The 23708-nt window shown below is 41.5% G+C and overlaps 1 protein-coding gene across 2 annotated transcripts; it reads right to left on the reverse strand.

Annotated features, from left to right (window-relative positions):
- Positions 1–12908: 12908 nt before the first annotated feature.
- FOXI1 (forkhead box I1) lies at positions 12909–18551 on the reverse strand. Of its 2 annotated transcripts, XM_053298703.1 has the most exons (3): positions 18467–18551; positions 16168–16720; positions 12909–15019 (listed from the first exon to the last, which is right to left on the reverse strand). In XM_053298703.1, the coding sequence occupies exons 1-3, from the start codon at positions 18497–18499 to the stop codon at positions 14454–14456; spliced, it is 1152 nt and encodes a 383-aa protein (XP_053154678.1). In that variant the 5' UTR covers positions 18500–18551; the 3' UTR covers positions 12909–14453. The 2 variants fall into 2 exon arrangements, with proteins under 2 accessions (XP_053154678.1, XP_053154679.1); XM_053298704.1 differs by lacking the exon at positions 18467–18551 and having other exon boundaries at positions 16168–16842.
- Positions 18552–23708: the final 5157 nt, after the last annotated feature.

Consider the following 23708-nt stretch of genomic DNA (forward strand, 5'->3'; position numbering starts at 1 on the left):
ATGCTAAATTAAGTCCCTCCCCCTCCCCCTGTCACAGCCTCAGTTTGGATCACCTCTTGCCTCATTGCTTTTGAAAGAAATGTTAAATCCATCCGTGTTTATGTGGGCTTAATGCAATATCTTGTTTGCTTCGATATGGTTAACTATCTTTGTGTAATAATATAATGTGTAAACCTTTAAATATATGTCTAATAATATAATGCAGAATCTTAAATTTAGCAGTATTTCTGAATCATATCTGAATGACTGTAATGTTACTCTAGAAATGTTGTAGATGATATTTTAGAAATCAGAACACATTTAATTCAATGAATCATCTTTATTACTGCCATAGACCAGCATAAAGAACAAAAAGCAAGAGTAGATAGTACAGCTAAATAGAATACATACAATCATACTTAAAATGTAATAGCAAACATTAAAGCAAGGCTATCATCTGACACTGAAGTCGAGAGGCTAAGAAGCAAAAATTTGCCACATTATAGGTGACCTGAAATTTTTTTATCTGCTACAAGAAACAATACCTATAATACATCAGGATGACCAGGGAATTTCAAAACCAGATTATTACACAAATCACAATACAACCTTCAATAAAGGAACACATGCATTATTGTTTCAGGTTCTTCAGAGCTGCAGGGGCAGAGAAATTGAAGGAATAGGCCGAAGACTGCCCAAACAGGGTGATTTGCCGCATAATGGAGGCTGGCAGGTGATGGGGAACCTCTGGAGATCCCCCCCCCGCCATGGCCACAGAGAAGCCCCCCCCCCAGAGAGGGAGAGTACAAAAAGGAGTCAAAATAATTTTTTTTTAAGATCATGAACCCCCCACAACCAAATGGGGGGGGGGTCAAGGTGATGCAGAACTGATCTGGCCCTGTTCAGTTTGGGTCTGGTTAGGACCCAAACCAAACTGGGCCAGCCAGTTTTGTGCACACCCCAGTTAAGGAAGCACTTGCTCCCTTAACCTCAGCTAAAAGCCGGGCTAAAAATCCAGACTAGGCAGTGCTACCCTGCCATGATTGGGCCTGATCCGGGCAGTTCTCATGAGCAGCCTAACCAAGGCTGGGCTTCCCTAGTCTGGCTTAGGCTGCATGTGAGAACAACCTCACAGTTAGCAAATTCCACCCACCCTCCAAGGGCTTTGTGTTTGTATCAGCCATAAGAGCCTCAGTTTTTCATGTCATCCATTAACCAAGTGATCATTGGATTTGGCTTTACAGCCTGCTGGAACAAAAACAGCATATGACAAAGAAAGTCCATCACCTGGCATACATGTCATCATTCAAGGAGTAAATGCTGGCACTAAAGGATTCATGTGGGCCATAGTGAGGACTTCTAATTTATTGATGCTGCAGGGTTTCAGTGAGCTCACACCTTAGGTTTCTCTTGCTTTAGTTTTGTTAACTAACCAACTTTCTAAAATCCTGCAAAAACAAAACAACCCACACACAACTTTATTTTCATGTCATTCCTATATGAGCTATCAGCTTGCTTATTTCGGTATCATAAAAGTGTTGAACAGACTTGGGAGAGAGAGAGAGATTCTATCTCTATTGAAAACAAGACAACTTTTGAGGGAATTCCAGTAACTTGCCAGAAGATTCAAGGCCATGCTTAATTTACATGAGTATTTGCATAAATGTAGAAATACACAAAAGAGCTCAATTTACTTGATCAAGATAAAGAGCTTCATTCCCAAAATAAAGATAGTATAACATAGGAGTCACATAAGAATGTGTCTTATCAGAAGTAAAGCCTAACAATAAACTACTGCCATGATTCCTCCCACAAATCTTCAGAAGTTATGTCCCATAGGGTTCCAAGTACAAGCCTAATTGTCAAGCTTATAGTTGTTTGTTTTACTTTTATAGAGGTGCTGCTCTCTCTCTCTCTCTCTCTCCCCCCCCACCCCCCAGTTTGTTTACAGCAGTATGCTTGGGACCATTGGGGTGCCTCTTAAGCAATTAAACATTTTCTGAACTCCAGGCTATCCCCTTCTTTCTACTGAAAGAGTGTATCACTGTTAGTAAGGTAAAGTGTGTCGTCAAGTCAATTTCAACTCCTGGTGCCCACAGAGCCCTGTGGTTTTCTTTGGCAGAATACCGGAGGGGTTTACCATTGTCTCTTCCTGCGCAGTATGTACTGTATGTATGTATGTATGTATGTATGTATGTATGTATTTTATTTTATTTTATTTTATTTTATTTTATTTTATTTTATTTATTCGATTTCTATACTGCCCTTCCAAAAATGGCTCACGGTGGTTTACAGAAAGAAATAATAAACAAAAATAAAATGCATACCTGTCCCCAAAGGGCTCACAATCCAAAAGAAACATAAGATAGACACCAGCAACAGTCACTGTAGGTACTGTGCTGGGGGTGGATAGGGCCAGTTATTCTCCCCCTGCTAAATAAAGAGAATCACCATGTTAAAAGGTGCCTCTTTGCCAAGTTAGCAGGGGTTATGAGATGATGCCTCTCAGCATCTTCCTATATCGCTGCTGCCCGACATAGTACCAGCGGGGATTCAAACCAGCAACCTGTTAGTAAACTTTCTTTTTTCAGAACATATCCAAGGGTGGCTCCCCCATGAGGCAAGGTAAGGCATCAGCCTCAGGAAGCAAGTGCCCCACAGGGCAGTGAGCGCAGGTACCCTCTCCTGCCTGCCACTGTGGACATCACCCCACATGCCTGCTGCTGGCGCCACCCTCCCTGTGCATTTTCCTCCTTGCCAGTCCTGGACCCACCCCCTACCACACAAACAGTGGCTTGGGCTAGAAGGCAGAGTGTGTGAGGAAAGTGAGGCCAATGCGGTGGTGTGTGTGTGTGTGTGGAATCAGGGAGGTGGGGCCAGCAAGGGTGTGTGGGAGGTTAGGTTGTATGTTGCTTTCATGTCAATGGTGAAAGGCAGCAAGCAAGCCTGGAATAACCCTGTTCCATATAATAGACATTGTTAATTCCATAACACCCATGCATGTATGCACACTTATAGAAATCACTATGTATGACCAATTGTTCCTAAATTGTCTATTTTTTTAAGGTAAATATTCTTCTCATTTTTAATGTGTTGCTTTTTATCCAAGCTGAGGAAGATTTTGGAATAAAGTTCTGTATACTACATTATGAATGTTGGTGGATGCAAATCAAAGTGTTTTGCTGTCACAGTGAATTAAGTTACCACAGTTTAACAAGCACTAGAATGTTAAGAAAACAAAATAACCCATTCTTGTACACAGGTATGGGTTATAGAGGGCCTATTACCAGAAATTACATGTCGGAAGTGGAAAGGACTATAGATTCAAATAATACCACAGGAGTAAATTTGCCTCCCTAGCTTTCAAATTCCTCTAAGACCCGAGGCGAAAGGGTAATGAGCATTCCATATAGATGAACAAATGGGATTTGACTGTCATTCTTAAAGAAATCTATATCAGGAAAAGATGGAGAATTTTTTGAATATTTTGAATTTTTTGAATTTTTTGTCTGATAGGAATTTTCATAGGCCTAAAACTGAAGAAGACTATGGTGGAACTGGGCTACTATTATCATAACCTTTGAAACTGGATGGATGGATGTATCATTTGCCTTTCTTCTATGTATCTGAAGTGGAACGAACAGCACAGAAGTTACTGAGACAGTTCAGGGGTTCAGGCAAATGCTTTTATGCAGCCTGTTTGAACTCCTGAGTGCCACTTCTTCACCTTTGCACATTGGGAATGCTGCGCTTGTTTTACTTTCCTATACAAAAGACAAGGAAGGAAAGTAATTTCAGACCTAATTGCCTGTTGTTCATGACAAAGCCCCTGAGAATGGCATGGATGTGACCTCCTCATTAGTTCCTCTGCCTTATTTTTCTAACTGGTCAGATAGTGGAACTCAAAGGAAGACAGTGATTTGGAGAAAGACAGTTTTCCCTGTGAAAGAGCAGCACTCAGTTAAAAATCTTGCAATTAAATACTGGGAAGCCCCTTCGATTAAGTAGCTAGGTTTCAAAGAGGGTCTGAGCAATTGCCTGCCAGTGCACAGAACTAAATTCATATTTTAATGCCACATTGGGAAACTGTGTAGTAAAAGAATGTTTCTATTGCTAAAGCAAGCATGACTTGTCCCCATAGCTAAGCAGGGTCTGCCCTGGTTTCATATTAATGGGAGACCACATGTGAGAATTGTAAGATATTCCCCTCAGGGGATAGAGCTGCTCTGGGAAGAGCAGAAGGTGCCAAGTTCCCTCCCTGACAGCATCTCCAAGATAGGGCTGAGAGAGATTCCTGCCTGAAACTTTGGAGAAGCTGCTGCCAGTCTGGGAAGACAATACTGAACTAGATAGACCAATGGTCTGACTCAATCTATGGCAGCTTCCTCTGTTCCTACTAAACATGTTAACCTAAAATTTTACTTCATAGAGCTTTCCAAAGAATGTCTATGGGCATTATAATTCCTGTTCATGTATACACAGTCAGTGATAGGTAGTATTTTCTGTTCTGATTTTGGAATTGCATTGGGAGAATTGGCGTACTGCTTGTTGAATACAGGTTTTCCAATCTTGTCTTCCTGCTGACCCATTAATGAGGCAGCTGCTTCCACTACACTCACTGGGTGGCCTTGGGCAAGTCATTACCTTAGTACCTAAGGTAATGTGAAGGCTGTTCACATTTCCTTAGGTACTGGGGCTGGGGAGAGCTGGAGGGAGCTTACCTGCCCCTCCCCACATGATGATCCTCACTGCTCTCAGCCCCACTGCTCTGCACACCCGCGTGAGCAGCTGCTGGAGTGGCAAGGAGGGTGAGGGAAATCCAGCTGCTTCCTCTGCGATCTCCCAGTGCACTGCATGAGGAGTGCAGTGCATTGGGGGATTCCCCACTGTGAGGCTGCTTCTTGTACCCAGCTTTATGGGAGCTCAGTCTGCCAGCAGCCCAAGATTTCACACAACTGGGATTTCACACAACTGGGTGGTCAGTTAAAAAATCCAGGCTACCCAAAGGATGAGCGTCAGGATCGGTCCCAATCCTGATTGGTCCCAATCCTGGTGGTTCTGGGCAGGGCTGGTTGTGGGAATGACCTCATTGTCTCTCTTGTATCAAAGAGCTGCTGTGAATAAAATGAGAGAACCCCATGCAGTTTCTTGGATAAAAGGTAGGAAACAATAATGATCATACGATAAAGGACATAAGATCCCTTTCATTGTGATGGGTAAATGGAATCAGAGATGGTATGCCAATGAACAGCCAGGAAAGACTGTTGCCTTCAAGCCTTGCTTATGGACAATCTGAAGACATCAGTTGGCCATTGAGGTAGGTGGGACGATGGCCTGCTGGCCCTTTGCTCTGATTCAGCAGGTTCTTCTGATGTTCTTTGCTTCATGATTTTAATGTTGCACTAGTGAGGGTGATACTAGGCCAGTCTGCTGATCTTCAGGTCTCTATCCAGCCTATAACCATTGTTCCCAACACAACTTCTTGCATGGCATAACTGCACTAGAGGCCTGGTTTTGTGGGCGCTACTGCACCAGTTCAGGCAGCTGGTCTGAGTTGCAACATTGGACCTGTGCTGGGACCATTATTTTGAAACTTTATTCTTTTGGGGCTGGTGGACTGTGGTACACACAGGGAGGAGATCTAGCTGACAGAAATTCAACTCAAATTCAAATATTTCACGTGTGAAATTTACAAAATGAACAGACCACACACCTTATTGACAGTTAATTGGCTATTTATGGTGTGCCAAGGGGTAGAATTCATCAGAGAATTGGACTGTTCTCATGAACATCAATTCCAGAGTAGTATGCAGTAAATCCAGCTATTCAGGCTCATGTGGAGCCATAGGAATCCTTCCAGCACAGCTTTTTCAAACCTGGGTAACTTAGATTCTCTATCCTGCTCTTAGCTGATGTAGGAGGGAAAGAGTCTTCTCCTACCTCCCCCCAGCCCCAGTCATGCGAATGCATGCAGCCTTTTCACTTGGCAGGCTGCTGTGCTGCCCGCCTGTGAATGGCTACCATAGAGTTCCATGGCCAGAGCAGTAGACAGGGAGCAGACACTGCTGTTACGAGGTTTTTCCAGGCTCCTTCCCAGAGCAGTACATATAGGGAAGACAGAGGAGTGTTTGGAGGACCCTTTGCAGAGGGGCAGGGCTTGCAGCTCCAGATTTTAATGAAGTCCGCCACCAAAGCCTCAGTCGTCTAGGAACTGGGTTTGCAAATACAAACAGAGGTTCTGTTTATCTGGCATAACGAGGTAGAAGTGCTCCTGTCGTGTGAACAAGCCTAATGTGCATCGTTCTGTGGTTTGGAGAAACAAGCAACCTTAATATAAAAACCTTGTATGACTATAGTTCTCTCAAATAAATACACAGAATACTTTTGATTTATATTACATTATGTTACAAGTTTTCTATACATAGGACCTTCCTATTAGAGTTGACTATAGGAATTGTGGCTTGAGAAATGTAAAAAAACTATATCCATTAGGCAAACTTTCTCCATGCAAAAACTATGTTGGACAAATTATAAAGAAATTACCAGTCCAACACTAAGCAAGCCAGAGCAAGATGGAACCCATGAGGTAAGTCCCCTGGCATTCCTGGCATTCCTACCATAAGTCTAGCAGCAGGGATAGAAGACAGGCCGTTTGCTCTCTTTTCTTCCTCTTGCTTGAAAATGCAGTGAGTTAAGCCTGATTTGCATGATATTTTGCATATCCAAGCTGGGAATGTGGCAGAAATGATAAGCTGTTTAAGTTCAAAGCAAGGCATCAGAAACCCTCCTTGGTATGTACAGTCCTGCACACCCAAATTATCCTGCAGATTCTCTAGAGGAGTGTTAATCCTATTGCTGTCTCAGTTGTGACTAGCCAGTGCATAGCATTCTGTTAAGGAGAAGACTCCCTAACTGCTTCAAAGAGAAACAGGCACAGCACTATTGTTGCTTACCACTTGAGCTTGGATTCATTGTTGTATAGTTTGCTTCAGCATCAATGCAGAATATACTCAGCCATTGACTTAAGAAAATGTCACTCACAAGATCGTAGAGGCAAATAATATGTTTCAATACTTATTGATTGCCTTGTAATGGGACATGAGCTCGACACTGCAGCCACCGTTACCATGTGGAAAGTTCAGAGGATGAGCCAGTGGAGTGGGCCTCAGACCCCTTGGAGCCACTGCCCCAGCCATATCCTGAAGATATACCATTGTCTTTATCCTCAGAATCTGAGGACTCCTTTGAATCTCCAGCCTCTGCAGTGGATGCATACCCCACCGCCATAGGAGCCTATACCTGCAAAATAGGCCCTGGCCCCTTTAAACCTCTGCAGTCCCTAGAAAATAGGGGAGGAGCCTGGGACAGGGGTTCCGGGTTAGTTATTTAAGGTCTCAGTCTGAGCGAACTGTTGCTGAAGCAGCATCTCATTCTCCTGAGTAATGCTCAGCCCTGGAGTTTGCCATCTCCAGCAGATCTGATCTCAATATTGATACCTGACCTGACCTGACCAGGCCAAGACTTTCCTGATCAATGGAACCAGACAAGGCCTGATCTGCCTTGCAATATGCCAATCATTGGGCTCCTTACACAGGTCCACACCTTAAGCAGAACACAGATGCAGATGCACAATGGATGGCCATTATTTCCCATGGCTGACCATGATACAACTTCTGCAAATTTATTGCATTTTATAAGAAAATGCAAGAGTGCTCTCGCAAAACTGCATGCATGTTTTGTTACAAGGCAGATGGAACATTGTACAGTATGACAGCCATTTACTTTAATTTCTTCAGTCTATCAAGAACATAAGATAGATAAACATTTTGCCTTGCTGGATCAGAGCAAAAGTTCTTCTAGTCCAGCATCCTGTTTCACTTTGTGGTCAACTAGATGCCTCCAGGAAACCCCCAAGCAGGGCTTGAAGAAAACAGACCTCCCTTTTTAGCAACTAGCATTGCTACCTTGTACATGGAGGGCCTATTTATCTACCATGAATAAGATCCACTAACAGTCCTAGCTCTCATAAATGTGTCTAATCTCATTTTGAAGTCATTTAAGGTAGTTCGTGGGCATCACCACATCTAGTGGCAGCCAGTTGCATAGATTGATTATTTTTACTACTATCATTTATATACTGCTTTTCAGCAAAAATTTCTCAAAGCAGTTCACATACAAAAAGTATGTCAGAATAGGGATGTGCATGGAACCGGTTCAGTGATCCTTTTCTGGATGTGTTGGCCATTTGCATGGCGATGCTGAACAGGGCTGCAAGAAAGAATGCTGTAGCCCCGCACCCACACTTTTTGGGAGAGCACCAATGGGCAGAAAGCAGTGGGGCAGTGATGGGTAGGTAGGAGGCACCTTCTTTGCCCCTTCCCTGCCCCTTCCCTCCCACCCTCCTGGGAGTGCACAGAACTGGTTTCATGCACATCTCTATGCCAGAAGATGTGTTTTCTTTTGTCTCTCCTAAATCTACTGCCAATTCATGTCACTGAACATCAAACAAAACAGAATTTGGCTGATGCAAAGTGTTTCCCTCCGTGGTAAACCACTAGGAAGTCACTGATTCTGTGTGTTGATTCCTGTGTTTGTTTATCATCTCACATGTTTCTATGCATGCAACTTTGCACAGGGCCTGTCTGATCTCAGAAGAAATGATATACAGGGCATGGGCACCCAACTAGCCTTGCAAATGCCAATGGTCAGCCAGCCTACTGGTCAGCCTTGGTCAGGTTTGGCTTTGGTGGAATTAGGAGCTGCAGGTGACTCCCCAGCCAGATGTCTATCCAACACCTGAATATTCTGTCAACCTGAATATTCAAGACAGGGCAAGATACCCAAATCAAAAACGTTCATTCAGACCCTAAACTTTTGGCATTGAAACTACTCGTTCCAAATCCTTCATTGTGCTTATATGAACAGGTACCCTCTGTACATATACTTGACATGACAAGTTTTTTATTTTTTTATTTATTTTTGCATTTATATACCGCCTTTCGTTAAAAAGATAACCCCAAGGCGGTTCTCGCACCTCCTTGAGGGTGCTGTGCCATTTTATTTTGAGCATGGACTAGAAGTGGGGAAAACGTCCTTTTCCTTAAAACCTTCTTGAACAAAAAGAATCCTCATGAATGAATCTGTATAGCTTGCTTGCTGAGACTCCTTCCTAATCAGCTTAACTAGGAGATGAAAATGTACATAGACCTTGAGAGCTGAGCACCTGCCAACAACACCTGTGGGGATGGAGCTAGATTAGCTGAAGCTGCAAGGTCATTGTGTACAAGCCAAACAGACATTAGGGATTAGCACCAGTCTGGATCAGTGGTGAGGCCGTTTGGAGTAGATTTATAACCCTCCAATTCTTTTTTTTACTAAGCACTGTTTAAATTTTGTGTCATGTTGGTATGTTTGCTATGAACTCGTTGTGCAAGCAGCTAGCCTTCCTCAAGCTGCTTCAGTTAGGAAAAGAGATAAAGATTCCAATGGAATCTAATACCGGTGGTATTAGAGTTGCATCTGGGAGATGAAAGTTTGCCTTCTACCAAAGACTTCAAACACTGTTCATTTTCTTCTCTGCTCATGTTTATTTTGAAGCCACACAGATTAGTACATCTGGAAGCTTCAGGCTGATGGCCATAGCAAGAGAAATCTCTCTCTCTCTGTCTCTGTAAAGAGGGAACCACAATGACCTAGGCAGAAGAAAACCTGTAAAGAATGTAGAAAAAACTGCTGTGTAGAAGATACACCTACAGGCTTAGCTGAACCCACTCATATTAGTCACCACACAAAGGCCCCTTCCCATCAAAGTGTTCTACATAATGCACAAGGCTATGCCTCTGTAATGTCATGCCCTGGGGCTGCTGTAGAGACTCCTAAATAGCCCCAAGGGTGCTCTGAATGAGCAGTTGCACAATTAGCACTACTGCAGTTCCCTGCATTGTCAAGAATGCTGCATGCACAATCACTTATTCAGTACGCCACTGGAGGTGCATGAGCCAGCGTGGTGTAGTGGCTAGAGTGCTGGACTAGGACCGGGGAAACCCGAGTTCAAATCCCCATTCAGCCATGAAACTAGCTGGGTGACTCTGGGCCAGTCATTTCTCCCTCAGCCTAACCTACTTCACAGGGTTGTTGTGAAGAGAAACTCAAGTATGTAGTACACTGCTCTGGGCTCCTTGGAGGAAGAGCGGGATATAAAAATGTAAAGTTAATAATAATAATAATAATAATAATAATAGAAGTCTGCAGCAGCCCCAGAGCACAGTGTAACAGAAGCCTAACACTGTGCATCGTGTCAGCCAGTATCTCTTTTACAGTAAAAACATCTTTTACATTTTGACTGCTGCTGTAGTCATAGGAACATGGGAAGCTGCTATATACTGAGTAAGACCATTGGTCTATCTAGCTCAGTATTGTCTTCAAAGGCTGGCAGCAGCTTCTCCAAGGTTGCAGGCACAGATCTCTCTCAGCCCTATCTTGGAGATGCCAGGGAGAGAACTTGAAACCTGGATGCTCTTCCCAGAGCGGCTCCGTCCCCTGAGGGGAATATCTTACAGTGCTCACACTTATAGTTTCTCATTCATATGCAACCAGGGTGGACCCTGCTTAGCTAAGGGGACAGGTCATGCATGCTACCACGAGACCAGCTCTCCTCTCTGGTCATTTTACATGCCCATTTACATAATGGGTAAAACTATTCAGGCAACTTTATGAGTAGCTAACATCCCAGCAATAGAAGTTGAACTGGGGTGGGGTTTATAATTTTATTTACAAATATTCTAAATGAATTAAGTGAAGCAATGAGCCTGAGAACATTTATTTGTTCCTGAGCTGAGTTTTATCAAATTTTGTAAATTGTTTTGTTTTGTATATTTTGGCAAAAAATAAAAAGTTCATTTTTAAAAAGGAGGGGAGAAAGTCCACTCAGTCTTTCCTGTCTCCCTCTCCTACCTGTGCATACTAGTCAAAATCAGAAGCCTCAAACAGAGCATCCTTTTACTAAATGCTGCTTTAGGCATTGACTTGTACATTGTCCAAAAAAAAAAAAAGTCCCTGAGAGAAGCAGTACTGATGCTGGGGAAAACGTCTTCCTTTCTTCACAGAGCAATAGCAATTCACTTTGTAGGGCTATTAAGGCAATTCAAGAGGCATTATTTAGAGTAATGGCAGGACTGTTGATGAAAGGATCACTCTCTAGGCCAAAACTGATTGTGAAGAGCTCTAAAAGGATCTCTCCAAACTGAGAGAATGGTCAATAGAGTGGCAAATGTGGCTCAGTATAAATAAGGGATGCACATTGCAGTGAAAAATCCGAGCTTCACATATACAATGATGGATTTTCAGCTGTCAGTGACTGTTCAGGACACAGAACTTGGGGCTGTGGTGGATAGTTCAATGAAAACATTGACTAAGAGTGTGGCACCCATGAAAAAGAAAAGTTCCGTGTTTGGAGCAATTAGGAAAAGTATAAAACAACACGGCTAATATTAATGTCCTTATATCTACATGTGGCCTTCTCAGGAATACTGTGTACAGTTCTGGTTGCCATATCTCAAGAAGGAAAATATGGAACTGCATGTTCATTATGAGAAAAGTCCCATTTAGGACTCTTTAGTGTAGATGGGAAAAGCAACATGGGGTGACATGATTGAGACATATAAAGTGATGCATGGTATGAAAAACCTTGATAAAGAGGAGCTTTTCTTTCTCTCTTCATGTTTCAGCACAAGCAGGTTGACAGAGAAGAGTGACGAGGGAAGACAAAAGCTCCGTGCAAGCCTACAGAGCTTCATTACCTTCCTCAACATTCCCTTTTTCTTTAGTACCTGCCCTAACCATGCTGGGCTTTGTGAGCTGCGTGTGTTAGCTTCCCCACTTGGAGCTCAGCTGTGCTCCAAGAATAACTTGAGCATAGTGCCAACTCTAGAGGGTGGCAGATCATGCACTTGCTTACTTGCACAAAGCACTCACGAAAGTGGGAGGCAGCATGAGAGAATTCTCCGTTCACATGCCCTGTGTTTTCAAGTTCAAAAGGTGCCTTGCTCAAGGGCAGGGCTGTCCTTAGGGCATGGCAGGCAGGGCGACCACCCCGGGTCCCGCTCTTTTAACCCCCATTAGTATTAACTGGAAGGTGGCCCCACACTGGCTGATCTGCCCTGGGCCCCACCCCTTGCCAGGGCTCTCTAAGGACAGCTAAGGGCCCTTGGCCTCCAGCACTAAACATTTACTGGCAGGGTAAAAGAAAGTTGGGTCCTGTAAGCTCCCCATTCCTACATCCAAGCACAGCAAAAGTGCTTGAGCAAGATGGGAAATCCTAAATGAAGGTTTCATGTGGTAAAAGCAGAATGAGGAGAAAAATCTTAGCTGCTTCTAGTTTGCCTTCTTCTCTGCTTAAATGAGAAACGGGGAATCACGGATTGCACATCAATGAATGAAAACAAAATCCATGAACAACCTTAAACAGGTAAAATATATATATAAATGTACAAAACAAACCCATACACAAACAAAAGGTGCAAACATGCACCAAATAAAGACTATTACAAAATAGTCTTTATTTGGTGCATGTTTGCACCTTTTGTTTGTGTATGGTTTTTTTCTTCTCTGCTTAGGCTTATTTTGTAGTCACACAAATATACCTTCAAGCTTCAGCCTGATTAAAGTTATGACTGTTCCCCCGCCCCCGCCAGATATATCTGTAATAAATCTCAACTTCTCACTGTGCTCTAGGCAGCTTGCAAAAGATCACGCATGCAGACTTTGCATTGTTCAGCCTTTGAATAACAGCCTGCTATACTGGTTTTCGCCAGTAGAACACAGCAAGTTAAACCACCATAAAGTAAGCTGTTGTCAGAAAAATGTCACAGTAATCCATTTTCATCTAACTGTATGCATCCAATACAACCTGCACACATACAAGATTTACATACAAATATTTTATTAAAAAATACCTCCCTGAATGCCCCCATAATGAAATTGTAACCAAAAATAGGCAGAACAATATCAAGCAACAGTGTTTTGTTTATCATAATACATCAAGGTCTTTGGGGCAACCTTGCCAGACAGCATTTGTAAGTCCTAAGGGTGCTCCAAGTCTATGTGCTACAAATATTACATTTTGTATAGGAAAAAAGGGTACATAAATTACACAACTTCCAAAAAATGTTCCATATAAGTTACTACAGTGGAAACAAATTTTAAAATCCAGATCCACTAACAATCATCATATGAAATTTAAGGTTCATAAGCTACATGAAAGTTTGGTGTGCAGCTTTACTTTAAAGATGTACCAGAAAAGGTTTTCAGCTTTGCCCCACAAACATTCTGTTTTCTCCACAAAACATATTCTTAAGTTTAGGATGAATTATCTAGACCAGGGATTCTCAACGGTGGGTCCCCAGATGTTTTTGGACTTCAACTCCCATAATCCCCAACCAAAGGCCACTGGGGCTAGGAATTATGGGAGCTGAAGTCCAATAACATCTGGGGACCCAACGTTCAGAATCCCTGATCTAGACCACGTGTGCAGCACACACCACAAGATAATTGAAGAGAACTATTAAAACAGCTGGGTTTTTTGTACCTGTGCTTGTTGACTGCAAACTGAGTTTGATAATCAAAGTGTCTTAGGGTTTGAAAGAGATCCAAGCCATTTTTCATTCCTGATCTATTTAGTTTTTTGCTTTGCATCTGTAAACATGAAAAGTAGAGTAATGTCTAAGGCTTTGGTTTATCATGATTTTTTTTTTAAAGATAGATCGGTCAGTTTGTGGTACTCTTTGATGTACATGCCCCGCCCCCCATCAGAATTATGTCAATTCAATCCAATCTTTAATTCAGTCTCTGAGCAGCAAACAGAATTATATCACTTTATGTTGAACCTTCAGAATGCAAGTGCATTCTTCAGAAGGAAGTGGCAGATACTGGCTGAATCACACCCACAGTGTTAAGGAATTTTAAGTCCCATTGGTTTCAGTGGGATAAACACTACCGCTCTCCCATTGAAATGTAGATATTGGCTGGATCATGTCCTATATTTTCATTTAACCAAGAGAGCATAATCAAGACTATTCCATGAATATTATTTTATACTTTAGTATTCACATTCATTGTGGTTACAATGTGCTAAGGGGGTGGTATTTCTCCTATATTTTCATATAGATGTGTGTAAGGTGTTAATTCTACTGTTCTTTAATGACAGAAAGTATAGAAACAGTTATTCTTGATTGATTAATATGCTATTGAATACAAACCCCAGGACAAGTGGAAGATTTCTGAAGGTCAAACTATACAGTGCAGCTTAAAGCCATTGTGACCTTATGAGAACTTTTAACAGAGAACTTTGGGTTGGTCTAAAAATACCAACAGGCAGGTACCAGAAGTGAGGAGCCAATACACAGCACCTTCCCCAAGAACATTTCCTTTCTATGAATTCTTACACTTTCCCCTCGTGACATAAGATCTCTTTTTGTTTATACCTCAGACCCCTCTCGTGGATACAGGGGGCTGTTTAGACTATTGTAGAAAGTGGCATTGAATGGGTTGAGAACTGCACTGCTGTAGCTAAGATGACTTGATGACATGGAATTGGACCACTCTCCACTACCATGACTGGCAATGTTAGAAAGAGGAGAGTACGAGTTGAAGCTGACTGCATTCTGTCCCATTCTGTCGCCAGCGTCAGAGCCAAGTCCCAGGGGCACTGAGCGGCTCACCGAATTGGGTCCATTCACGTACGCCGTCATGCTGGATAGAAAATTGGTGAGGCAGGGAGTCGCTGAAGATGGTGCTGCTGCTGGCGGCGGCGGCGATGATCTATTTTCGGGTGAGCTGTCAGTGCCAGAAGAAGAGGTTTCCAGCATGTCTTGGTGCTCAGCTGTCTGGGGGCTGCCGCTTAGAGTGCTGTCCTCTGATCGGTCAGAAGCCAGAGACACTGTGCTGGCACTCGTGTCAGACTTCTTCTTCCTCTTCCGCCGAAAGTTTCCATTGTCAAACATCTTCTCACAGTTTGGATCCAGAGTCCAGTAATTGCCTTTCCCTATTAAAACAAGGGTAGTAGAACATAAATATGATCGCAGCCAACAAAGAGCAGGTTCTCAGGGCTTATTCTGGCTTGGATTCAGAAAAAGCAAGACATTAGGCAACACCCTTAAAGTGGGGGGGGGGCGCTGCCTGTATTCAGATCAGTGCAGCTCCTTCAGCAGCTTCCCCAACTTCCCTGAACTTCTCACTGAATAGAATTCCTTTTTGCTAGACAGAGAAAAGCCCACCAGTCCTAAGAAACACTTTGCAGAGCCCTGATTAGCTTCAGCAGAAGTCAGTGGGACTGGTCAGGATTATGACCCACTGTGAGATGATAGGCAAGCTGCATGTAGATGGTTCCCCCGCCCCTGCAGCTGTTATAGCCAACAAGAAATTAAAAGGTTTGAACAATCAGACATTATTCTAAGGAACAATAAGGAAAGGAAAGGAATTGCAGTTACAAGAACAGTGTCCAAGTGATTTGACAGCCTAGATAAGGCGGCTAGTGTTAGGTTGCCAACTGACCAGAAAAACTGACTTCAAGGGCTCATATGCCTCAGACAGCACATGGAACTTGTCATAGAATGGAGATAACGATCATCCCCTGCCAATATCTGCAGCCTGAGCTAATACTGGAAGTACAGGATACAAGGCTTTCATAAGTTGACAAACCTACTAATATTCTTCAGTGGCTGCTGGGAATGCCATTTCTCAGCAAGGTTTTGAAAATGCTACTGAGAGATAAAGAGATTCCCTTGTTTCTGAACAGAGAGGTATTTTTATAGCAAAAAATGTCAAATTTTACAACCTGACTTCAAAAGAACAAATCCATTTACCTTGAACCTCTCGTATTGAAATTTCTGCTAACTGCTGACTCTAAGAACAGGAGCCACATATTAGTTGCTGTGGTTTTAGGGGATCTTCATGATGATCAACCCACACGAATTACAAAACAGCAACTGGCATTTAGTAAAGGAGGAAGCAAATGCCAATATCCTTACCACTTAAAACTTCACATGTAATGTATTGGGGCCAGCTCTACTTTTGCTTTCAGCAACACTGGCTTGGAGTCTAACCCTGTAGATATCTTGGCCAACATAATGGTACTTAGACTCTTAAGGTGGTTTGAGGAACACAAGTAGGATTAAGAAGCAGCCTTCTTACCTGGGTCGTCGTCATCTCGGGGCACCTTCTTGAAGCAATCATTGAGAGACAAGTTGTGCCGAATGGAGTTCTGCCAGCCAGCCTTGCTTTTGTTGTAGAAAGGGAAATTGTCAGCAACATACTGGTAGATCTGACTAAGGGTCAGCCTCTTGTCTTGTGCTCCATGGATGGCCATGGCAATGAGTGCAGAATAGGAGTAAGGTGGCCTGACCAGCTTCATCAGTTCCTCTTGAGAAGGCATCGGGAGCCAGCCCATCTCGTTCCCTGTCAAGCTATGCATGTTAGGCAGGAGCTGCCTTTGCATCCCATAAGCCTGTGGAATGTAAGGACTGCCATTGGAGCCTGGTAAATAATGTGGTGTGTTAATGGAAGGTCCATTTAACCACAGGTAAGGGTTGGCTGCAGCATTGTAGTCTCCCGTTTCAAAGTTTGCAGGCCTTTGTGGACTAGGAACACTCTGAGAATGGAAATAATTGTCATAGTAGAGGTTCATTTCAGGAGGTTCCTGGCCGATGTTAGGAAATTGCGGGCTGCAGCGAGGTGGTGAATGTATCTGTGGATCAAATGAGCTCATAATCTAGCTCTGGCAGTCGACCAAGTTACAACACACCTGTGTTAGTCCTTTCCCGAGACAGGTGCATCATCTGGGCTAGCCAGCTCTAGTACTTATACACCTGTAAATGTTTAGGTTTACCTTCCAAGGCTCAGCCTAGTGGATCCTGATAGGCTGGAGATCAGGGTGATATCCCTTTTTTGGAATGCTGACAGTCCAAGCCAGTAAGAGATGTCACATTAACCAAATTTGAAAGTTACAACTATTTATCTTTTTTAAATGAATGGAGGAATTTTCCACTAGTATGACTGACAGGCTGCAATCCTATGCATACTTACCTGACAGTAAACTCCACTGAACACAGTGGCATTTACTTCTGAGTAAACATGCACAGGGTTGTGTGCTATTAGAAAGCTCAATTCACTTGCAAGGAAGGTTTATGCAAAAAACCCAACACTACTCTTCCTCGGCTTCATTTAAATTTCAGTAGGAAATGCAAAGGAAAACCAATATACTGTATATGTTTTGTGGTAAACATGAATATTTATAACAAAAACAAGCAGTGCTATCTTAGAAGAACACTACTATAGAGTAAGTCTCACAGACTTTCTGTGACAGACCTGCTTAGAATCACACTCTAGGTTTTTCACAGTTCCTCTTGAAACAATATGTTTGATGGCTAAAGTGGGGGGGGGGATCTTTCTAAATCACCTTTTTATTTTGTAATGTTCACCTCTTCCTGGCCCATTCCTAACACCTATGGGGTGGAACACAGAGTTTTAAAAGAAAAGCAAACAAGACTTCATGCTGATTCTTCCTTACAATTTAGTACTTTCCCCATAAGACCATTAATACCATAGTTAACAGCATTAAAAACAAAACAAAACAAAAAAACTTATTTGGATTGTAAAATAGACTTGTGGCTATGTTGCAAGTTTAGAGTTGCCACTTATTTTTCCTAGCTTCATTAGTTACATATATTGCAGAAATTCAGCAAGGTGTGGCTTTCTACAGCTCATGGGGAAAGCCTTTTCTGTTGAACATCCATCTGTCATGCAACTCTTAAAGGCACAAGGCTCCAGCAAAAAAGTTGGCAGTCTATATTTTTTGAAGCGGGGAAGAAACAAAGAAGAACTAACATCAAATCACATTGACACATGGCTAGATTTTCTAAAGTTTTGGATTTTCTAAAGTTTTGAAAGTATGGCTTAAGACTATTTCATCCGCTACTAATCAGCCTTCTTCTTTTAGGCAGACAGCAATCAACAATTGTGCTAAGTGTTTTCAGCTCCTGTATCTTTAACAACTGTGTGATATGCAGAAAATTGGTGGCTGAACATTTCCACATCAGTGTATCTGTAACATGCTGGCAAAAATATTCCCTCTTGACAAGCCCTGCTATGATGGTGAAGAAGAAGAAGAAGAGGACGTGACAACCCTTCCCAAGGACCTCATAGGAAGAGAACATTGTAAGAAAATAGCCAGCAGGGAATTTGGCAAGTTACTTTGGTAGATGCTGAAAGAAAAGAAATAAGAATGACTGTTCTTTGTTAAATTAAAAGTCAGCCAGAACACTGGAATTAAAACAATATTTCTGCCTCGAAAATCTTACTCATCTTCCTTGCAACTTTGGCACAACCTATTACCTCAAGGTCAAAATTGCACATATCTTGTCCCAGGTTAATTTACCACAAAGTAAAGCTTTTATACAGTGAAACCAGACCTTGCCTTTCCTCATTGGAATACCTGGTTTGAAATGCTCCAATAATAAAGCTTCATCAAAATAACCAATGCATCAGTAATACAGTACACAGAGGGGAGGATTACTTCCCTGTAGCTTCGCCCCCTTAGCTCTGGTAATGCAGGAAGTACCTGAGCATATTAGTGATGCACTTCCTGTCGGGAAGGTTGCCCTGCTTTAAGAAGCTGGGAAAGCAGCTCCCATGCTTCACTAATATATGAATTGACCGTAGATGGATGCAGTAATAAAGGACAAACTTGAAGCATGAAAACTGCATGCTAAAAGAAAAAAGAAAAGATAAAAAAGCTCCTTCTAAGTTGACTAATTTGTTCATTTTTTCAGATGCTTGTTAATAATAATAATAATAATAAATAAATAAATAAATAAATAAATAAAATTTTTTTTAAAAAAACTTTATTTGTTAGCTGCCCCATAACAAATTGTTCTCTGGGTGGTTCACAACAGAGGATTAATATATACAATAAAAACACATAACACATTAAACCATAACAGGGGGGAAATGGATCTGGCCACAATAGTTCACATTTTAATTTGAGGGCTCATTCAAATGTCTTAAAAATAATAGGCCTGATCTCTGCAGGGTGGTTCCACCACCCTGTGTTCCACCACAGGGCCACCACATACAGCACAATCTCACAGGAAAGTGCCTGGCCGACTGGAAAGTAACAAAGTTTGTGAAACAATAGGCCCTTTTCTAGGAAACCACACTGGCAAATAGTATACTAAACTGGTGATGTTTTTTCCATCACGATAGCTTCCTGAAAAGAAAAGGTGCATCTGTTGCACTCCACTCAGGAGCACAGGAGCCTTCATAGGAAAAGAAGGTGGCAACCCTAACTGCACATACAAAAATGGGCATTTAGCCTACTTTCCTGCACATAATATCTGCTTCAGGGCTGACACATAATCAATCTTCCTGCATCGAACAATGTTGTTCCTGGCTAAAATACTTCAAAACTCTAGCCATTTAATAATTTTGTTATCACATAGTACAGATTCAGAGGAAGCACAGAGTACAGTCCTGTACAATTTCAGAATACAGATGGAGATTGGATCCCCATCTTCAAAGACAGCTTTTGATGTGGTGGAAGCAATAAATTGTGCCATTTGCCCCATTTCCTGAAGTGGTCCAGTCCCAAGGGAGCTGTACCAATGTGCAGTTCTGAATACATCTTCTAGTCACTGAGAATTCTAACACCTTTAACTGAACAAAATAGCTTCTAGTCACCGAGAATTCTAACACCTTTAACTGAACAAAATAGCTTGCAGGCTTCTTGTTAATCCAGTCATTTTTTTTATTTGCATTTTCCTTCAAGAATAATATAAATGATTGTTTTCCCACACAATTTTTTTATCTGGGCTCAGGGTTTGCATAAAAACTGTTTAAAGGAGTCAGATTCACAAGTTACTAATCCGTTCAGCCAATGAGAAGCAATTATGGTAAAGAAAGGAACTTCATACATTTGAAAATGGAGCTGGAAAATACCAGGGGAAAGTTCGTAATTCATGAATATTGATTGTAGGCAGGTGAAAGCCTTTTAAAGGCTCCTTTTAATGTAAGTGAAAGTTCAGCCACGTGTAGGCTTTGATGAATAGTTTCTAATTGCTTACTCCCCAGGGCAACATGTCCTTATTTACAATTAAAATACACTGAAATGGGTGTTCTCCATATAGAGACTCTGCAAAGCAGCCACATCTAGAGCAAAGAAAGAAATCCCATGTGAAGGCTTCAAGAGGTTATAATACATCTGCACCCTCCTAACGTTCCATATATCAAAGTAAAGTCCAAGCGGCTGGTGTTACTGACATGTTGTTTGATAATTAAGGGTTATGACTACAATACAAAAGAGACAGCTTAGAGAAGGATGCTGTTCTTCCTTAAGCCTATATACAAATATACTGTAACAGATAAACATTTAGCAGATAGCAATGAGGTTGATCTCAGCACAGACAGTCCAATGTATTTTAAGATGTCCCTGCAAGCATTTTTCTACACTTTAGCTGAGCAGGGTAAAAAGGAAACCAGGCTTTGCACACAATTACCAACTCCCCTGCCTCTTCCCACGCTGCCTAAGCATTCACAAGCCTGCTTAGATGAATGTTTGTTTCATTGTGACTGACACAGAACCCTCTTTTAAAAGTGTGACTCCCCCCCCCAACTTAATTTTATTGAACTATGTGAATTAGAACTCAGTTATGTGTATGGTTTGGGCTACAATTCATTGTTATTACAGCATAATACCCGTCACCTCACCAAGACCTTGCTTATGTTTGACAAGAGACTGGAGCTTCCCTTCTACAGTGCCTTTAATTTTAATTTTATTTAATTTATTTAATTTTCTCTCTCTCACACACACATTTTATTTTAAATAATAATAACTGTTCCGCTAAAGAAGACCAAAGTTCTGCCTAGCCCAACACCCTGGCTTCAAAAGAGACCATCCACCAGGATGTTCAAAGGAGTTTGGCTATCATGGTTTTTGATAGACATATCCCCATGAGTCTGTTTAATCCTTTGTATGGTCAACTAAACTAGTAGTAAATTTGTACTGGTCACAAGGTCAATCAAGTTCATTTTTTGTTGACTATCAGTAGTCACAAGGTTCAATAGGTGTGTGTGTGTGTGTGAAGAAACATAGCCCTTTCAAAGAAATTGAGAATTGAAAGCAGCTGAAAATCTTGTAGTAGTACCTAAATAATGGAAATTAAAAATGTGATGCTTGTGTTAGTTAACCCCAGAGTAGTGATAGATATTTGGTTGTACAGTATGTGTAGGTAGGATTCCATCTATGGGTTTCTTCGATGCATTTGTTAGGGAGAGTTTTCTGCCACAGAGCTTGACTAGCATGACTGCAAATATCCCTATCTCATGGGTTTAAGATTTTCAAGGAACATTGGCGGTCATCTGTTTCAGGACAGCATCACCCTCATCTGAACGTATGTTGACAAAAGAGATATAGTGCTCTGATATTGTATTTGCACAAACATGCTTTCCTCAGCCAAACACTCTCAAGGTACTTCTTTAAATTATGCCGACATGATTACAAAGGTAGAAAACTTCCAATCAAAATGTTTTAGCTCTCCTACTCTCTCTTTAAAGTCTGCCTGCAGCTTTCATTCAAACATGTGAATGAAATATGTGAATCCATCACATATTTGACTGATTTACTGTTTTGAATACTGTAGGTGGATAGCTCCCTCTTCTGTATGCTACTGAAAGCACACTAAAAAAGTTCTGCTCTGCCATAATCACGAGAGACTGCAAAAACTTTAAGTATTCACAAATCTCTTATTACAATTTTTAGGCACGGGGAGTGGTAACTTTTCCAAGAAATCACTCATATATGTACATAAATTACCAGATATAAATTTCTAAATCAGCAGTATATATAAGATGTTTTCACATTTTATGCTGAGAAATACCTTTTTGCCTGGAATGCGGCAGTCAGAAATGTTAATGCACACTAGACTTGAAAGAGCCCATTTTGTACATTCTAGCTAGTATATGCTTTAAATCTGAATGACAGAGACAGGAAATGCAAGAAGCAATTTAATTATCACTTATAGAAAAACATCCTTTGATTAACCTCCAAACAACAGGATTATTCATGAAGTACTGCTGTTGATAATGATTTCATACACAAGCAGCTGCAAAAATTATTCATTCAGATATTTCTTTGGCATGTGAAAGTTGACTTCTGTGGGCGATTTAAAGGAGCTACTAATGTGTGAAAGACTGCTGATAGGGAAACATACATACCCATGTCTAAAGACATAGAAATGTAATATGAAGAGGTTTCCCCTCTATTTCTATTTACCACTGTCCTACAAATTTACTGTGTTGATTCAAGTGAGCCATTTACTGAGATTGTTGGTAACCTTTAAACCTAGGCTGTGGAATGCTCAAAATATCTGAAAATAAAAAGTTTAATACAGCCAGACACAGATATGAATCTGTAAAATGAAGCATATATTGGCATACAGCATACTATGCAACTTGAAATAATTAACCACAATTCCATAGTGCTTGCTCCCTGCCACAAATTCAATAAAGCATGTTCCTCAAAGATGAAAAGAACCCATCCTCTTGCCAATGACAAGATCAATCCATTTTAAGTGATACCAAGGTCACAGGGTTGGAAACATCAAAATAAATGTAAAAGGCGAGACCTCTAGAAACACCTAAATCAAGAAGGATGGCTATCAGGGCAATAACCAAAGGGAAGAGCTTGAACTTTAACTGCAGGATTTGAATTAATACCTGATCAGCCAGCTCTCTGCACCCCAAACACATTTAAATTTCTGCTTCTGCCCAATCCCTCAGGCAGAACATAGTATGAACTTTCTAAGGAAGTCGTTTTCCCCCTTTGTTGATACACCATCACTTGTTTGGGCTATCAACTTTTACACTTTCTGAAGCCCATTTTAAATATAAAACCAGAAATGTAATACCACATATCTTGTATCCTGTTTTACACCAGGACACCATTCCTTCATGAGGACTGTTAACATGTCTAAGTTATTTAGCCCATGCAGGTGCTGAACAGACATGTCAACATTGTGTGCATAGTAGCTAAGGTTTTAATTAGGTGGTGTGCAACCCCACATGGGTAAATTCTTTTGCTGAACATTAAAATGTCCTGCTAAACATTAAAATCAGGCCTGAGTCCTGACAGAGAACTAGTAACCTTTACTCACTGAACTGACAGGCAAAATGTAGTGAGGAAGTATGTCAGTAAAGAGATAAAACAATTGGTCCAGTAACTATTTGTAAATTCTTCCTGATTCCTGAATTCTAACCAGCTTATTTGTCAACAAGTACAGTTCAGAATAATGTACTACAGGCAAACCTCGGCATACGTGGTCCGAACATCTGTGGTTCCACATATCTGCAGTCAGGCAATTGACACCCAACCTCAGTATACATGGAATAAAAAGGGTTGAAAACGGTGTTTCTGTTGTTTCGGGGTGGCCAGAAATGACGTCCAAGGTAATTTCTGGCCACCATTTTGAGCAGAGGAGTCTTTTGTGGCTCATTTGTGTGTTTTTGGAAAAAATAACAGAAAACGGTGAATTTGGGACTTAAGAGTTGCATTGCTGGACAGCTGCAGACCCACAGAGCATGGTATGACACTTTATTTAAATTCTTTCCACCTTTCCCCACCAAATTTTGGCAATTTTCCCCAGTCTCCAGAAACTTAACCCCACCTCCATCCCATTCCCATT

Source organism: Hemicordylus capensis, chromosome 2, assembly GCF_027244095.1.
Source record: "Hemicordylus capensis ecotype Gifberg chromosome 2, rHemCap1.1.pri, whole genome shotgun sequence".
Classification (NCBI taxonomy): Eukaryota; Metazoa; Chordata; class Lepidosauria; order Squamata; family Cordylidae; genus Hemicordylus; species Hemicordylus capensis.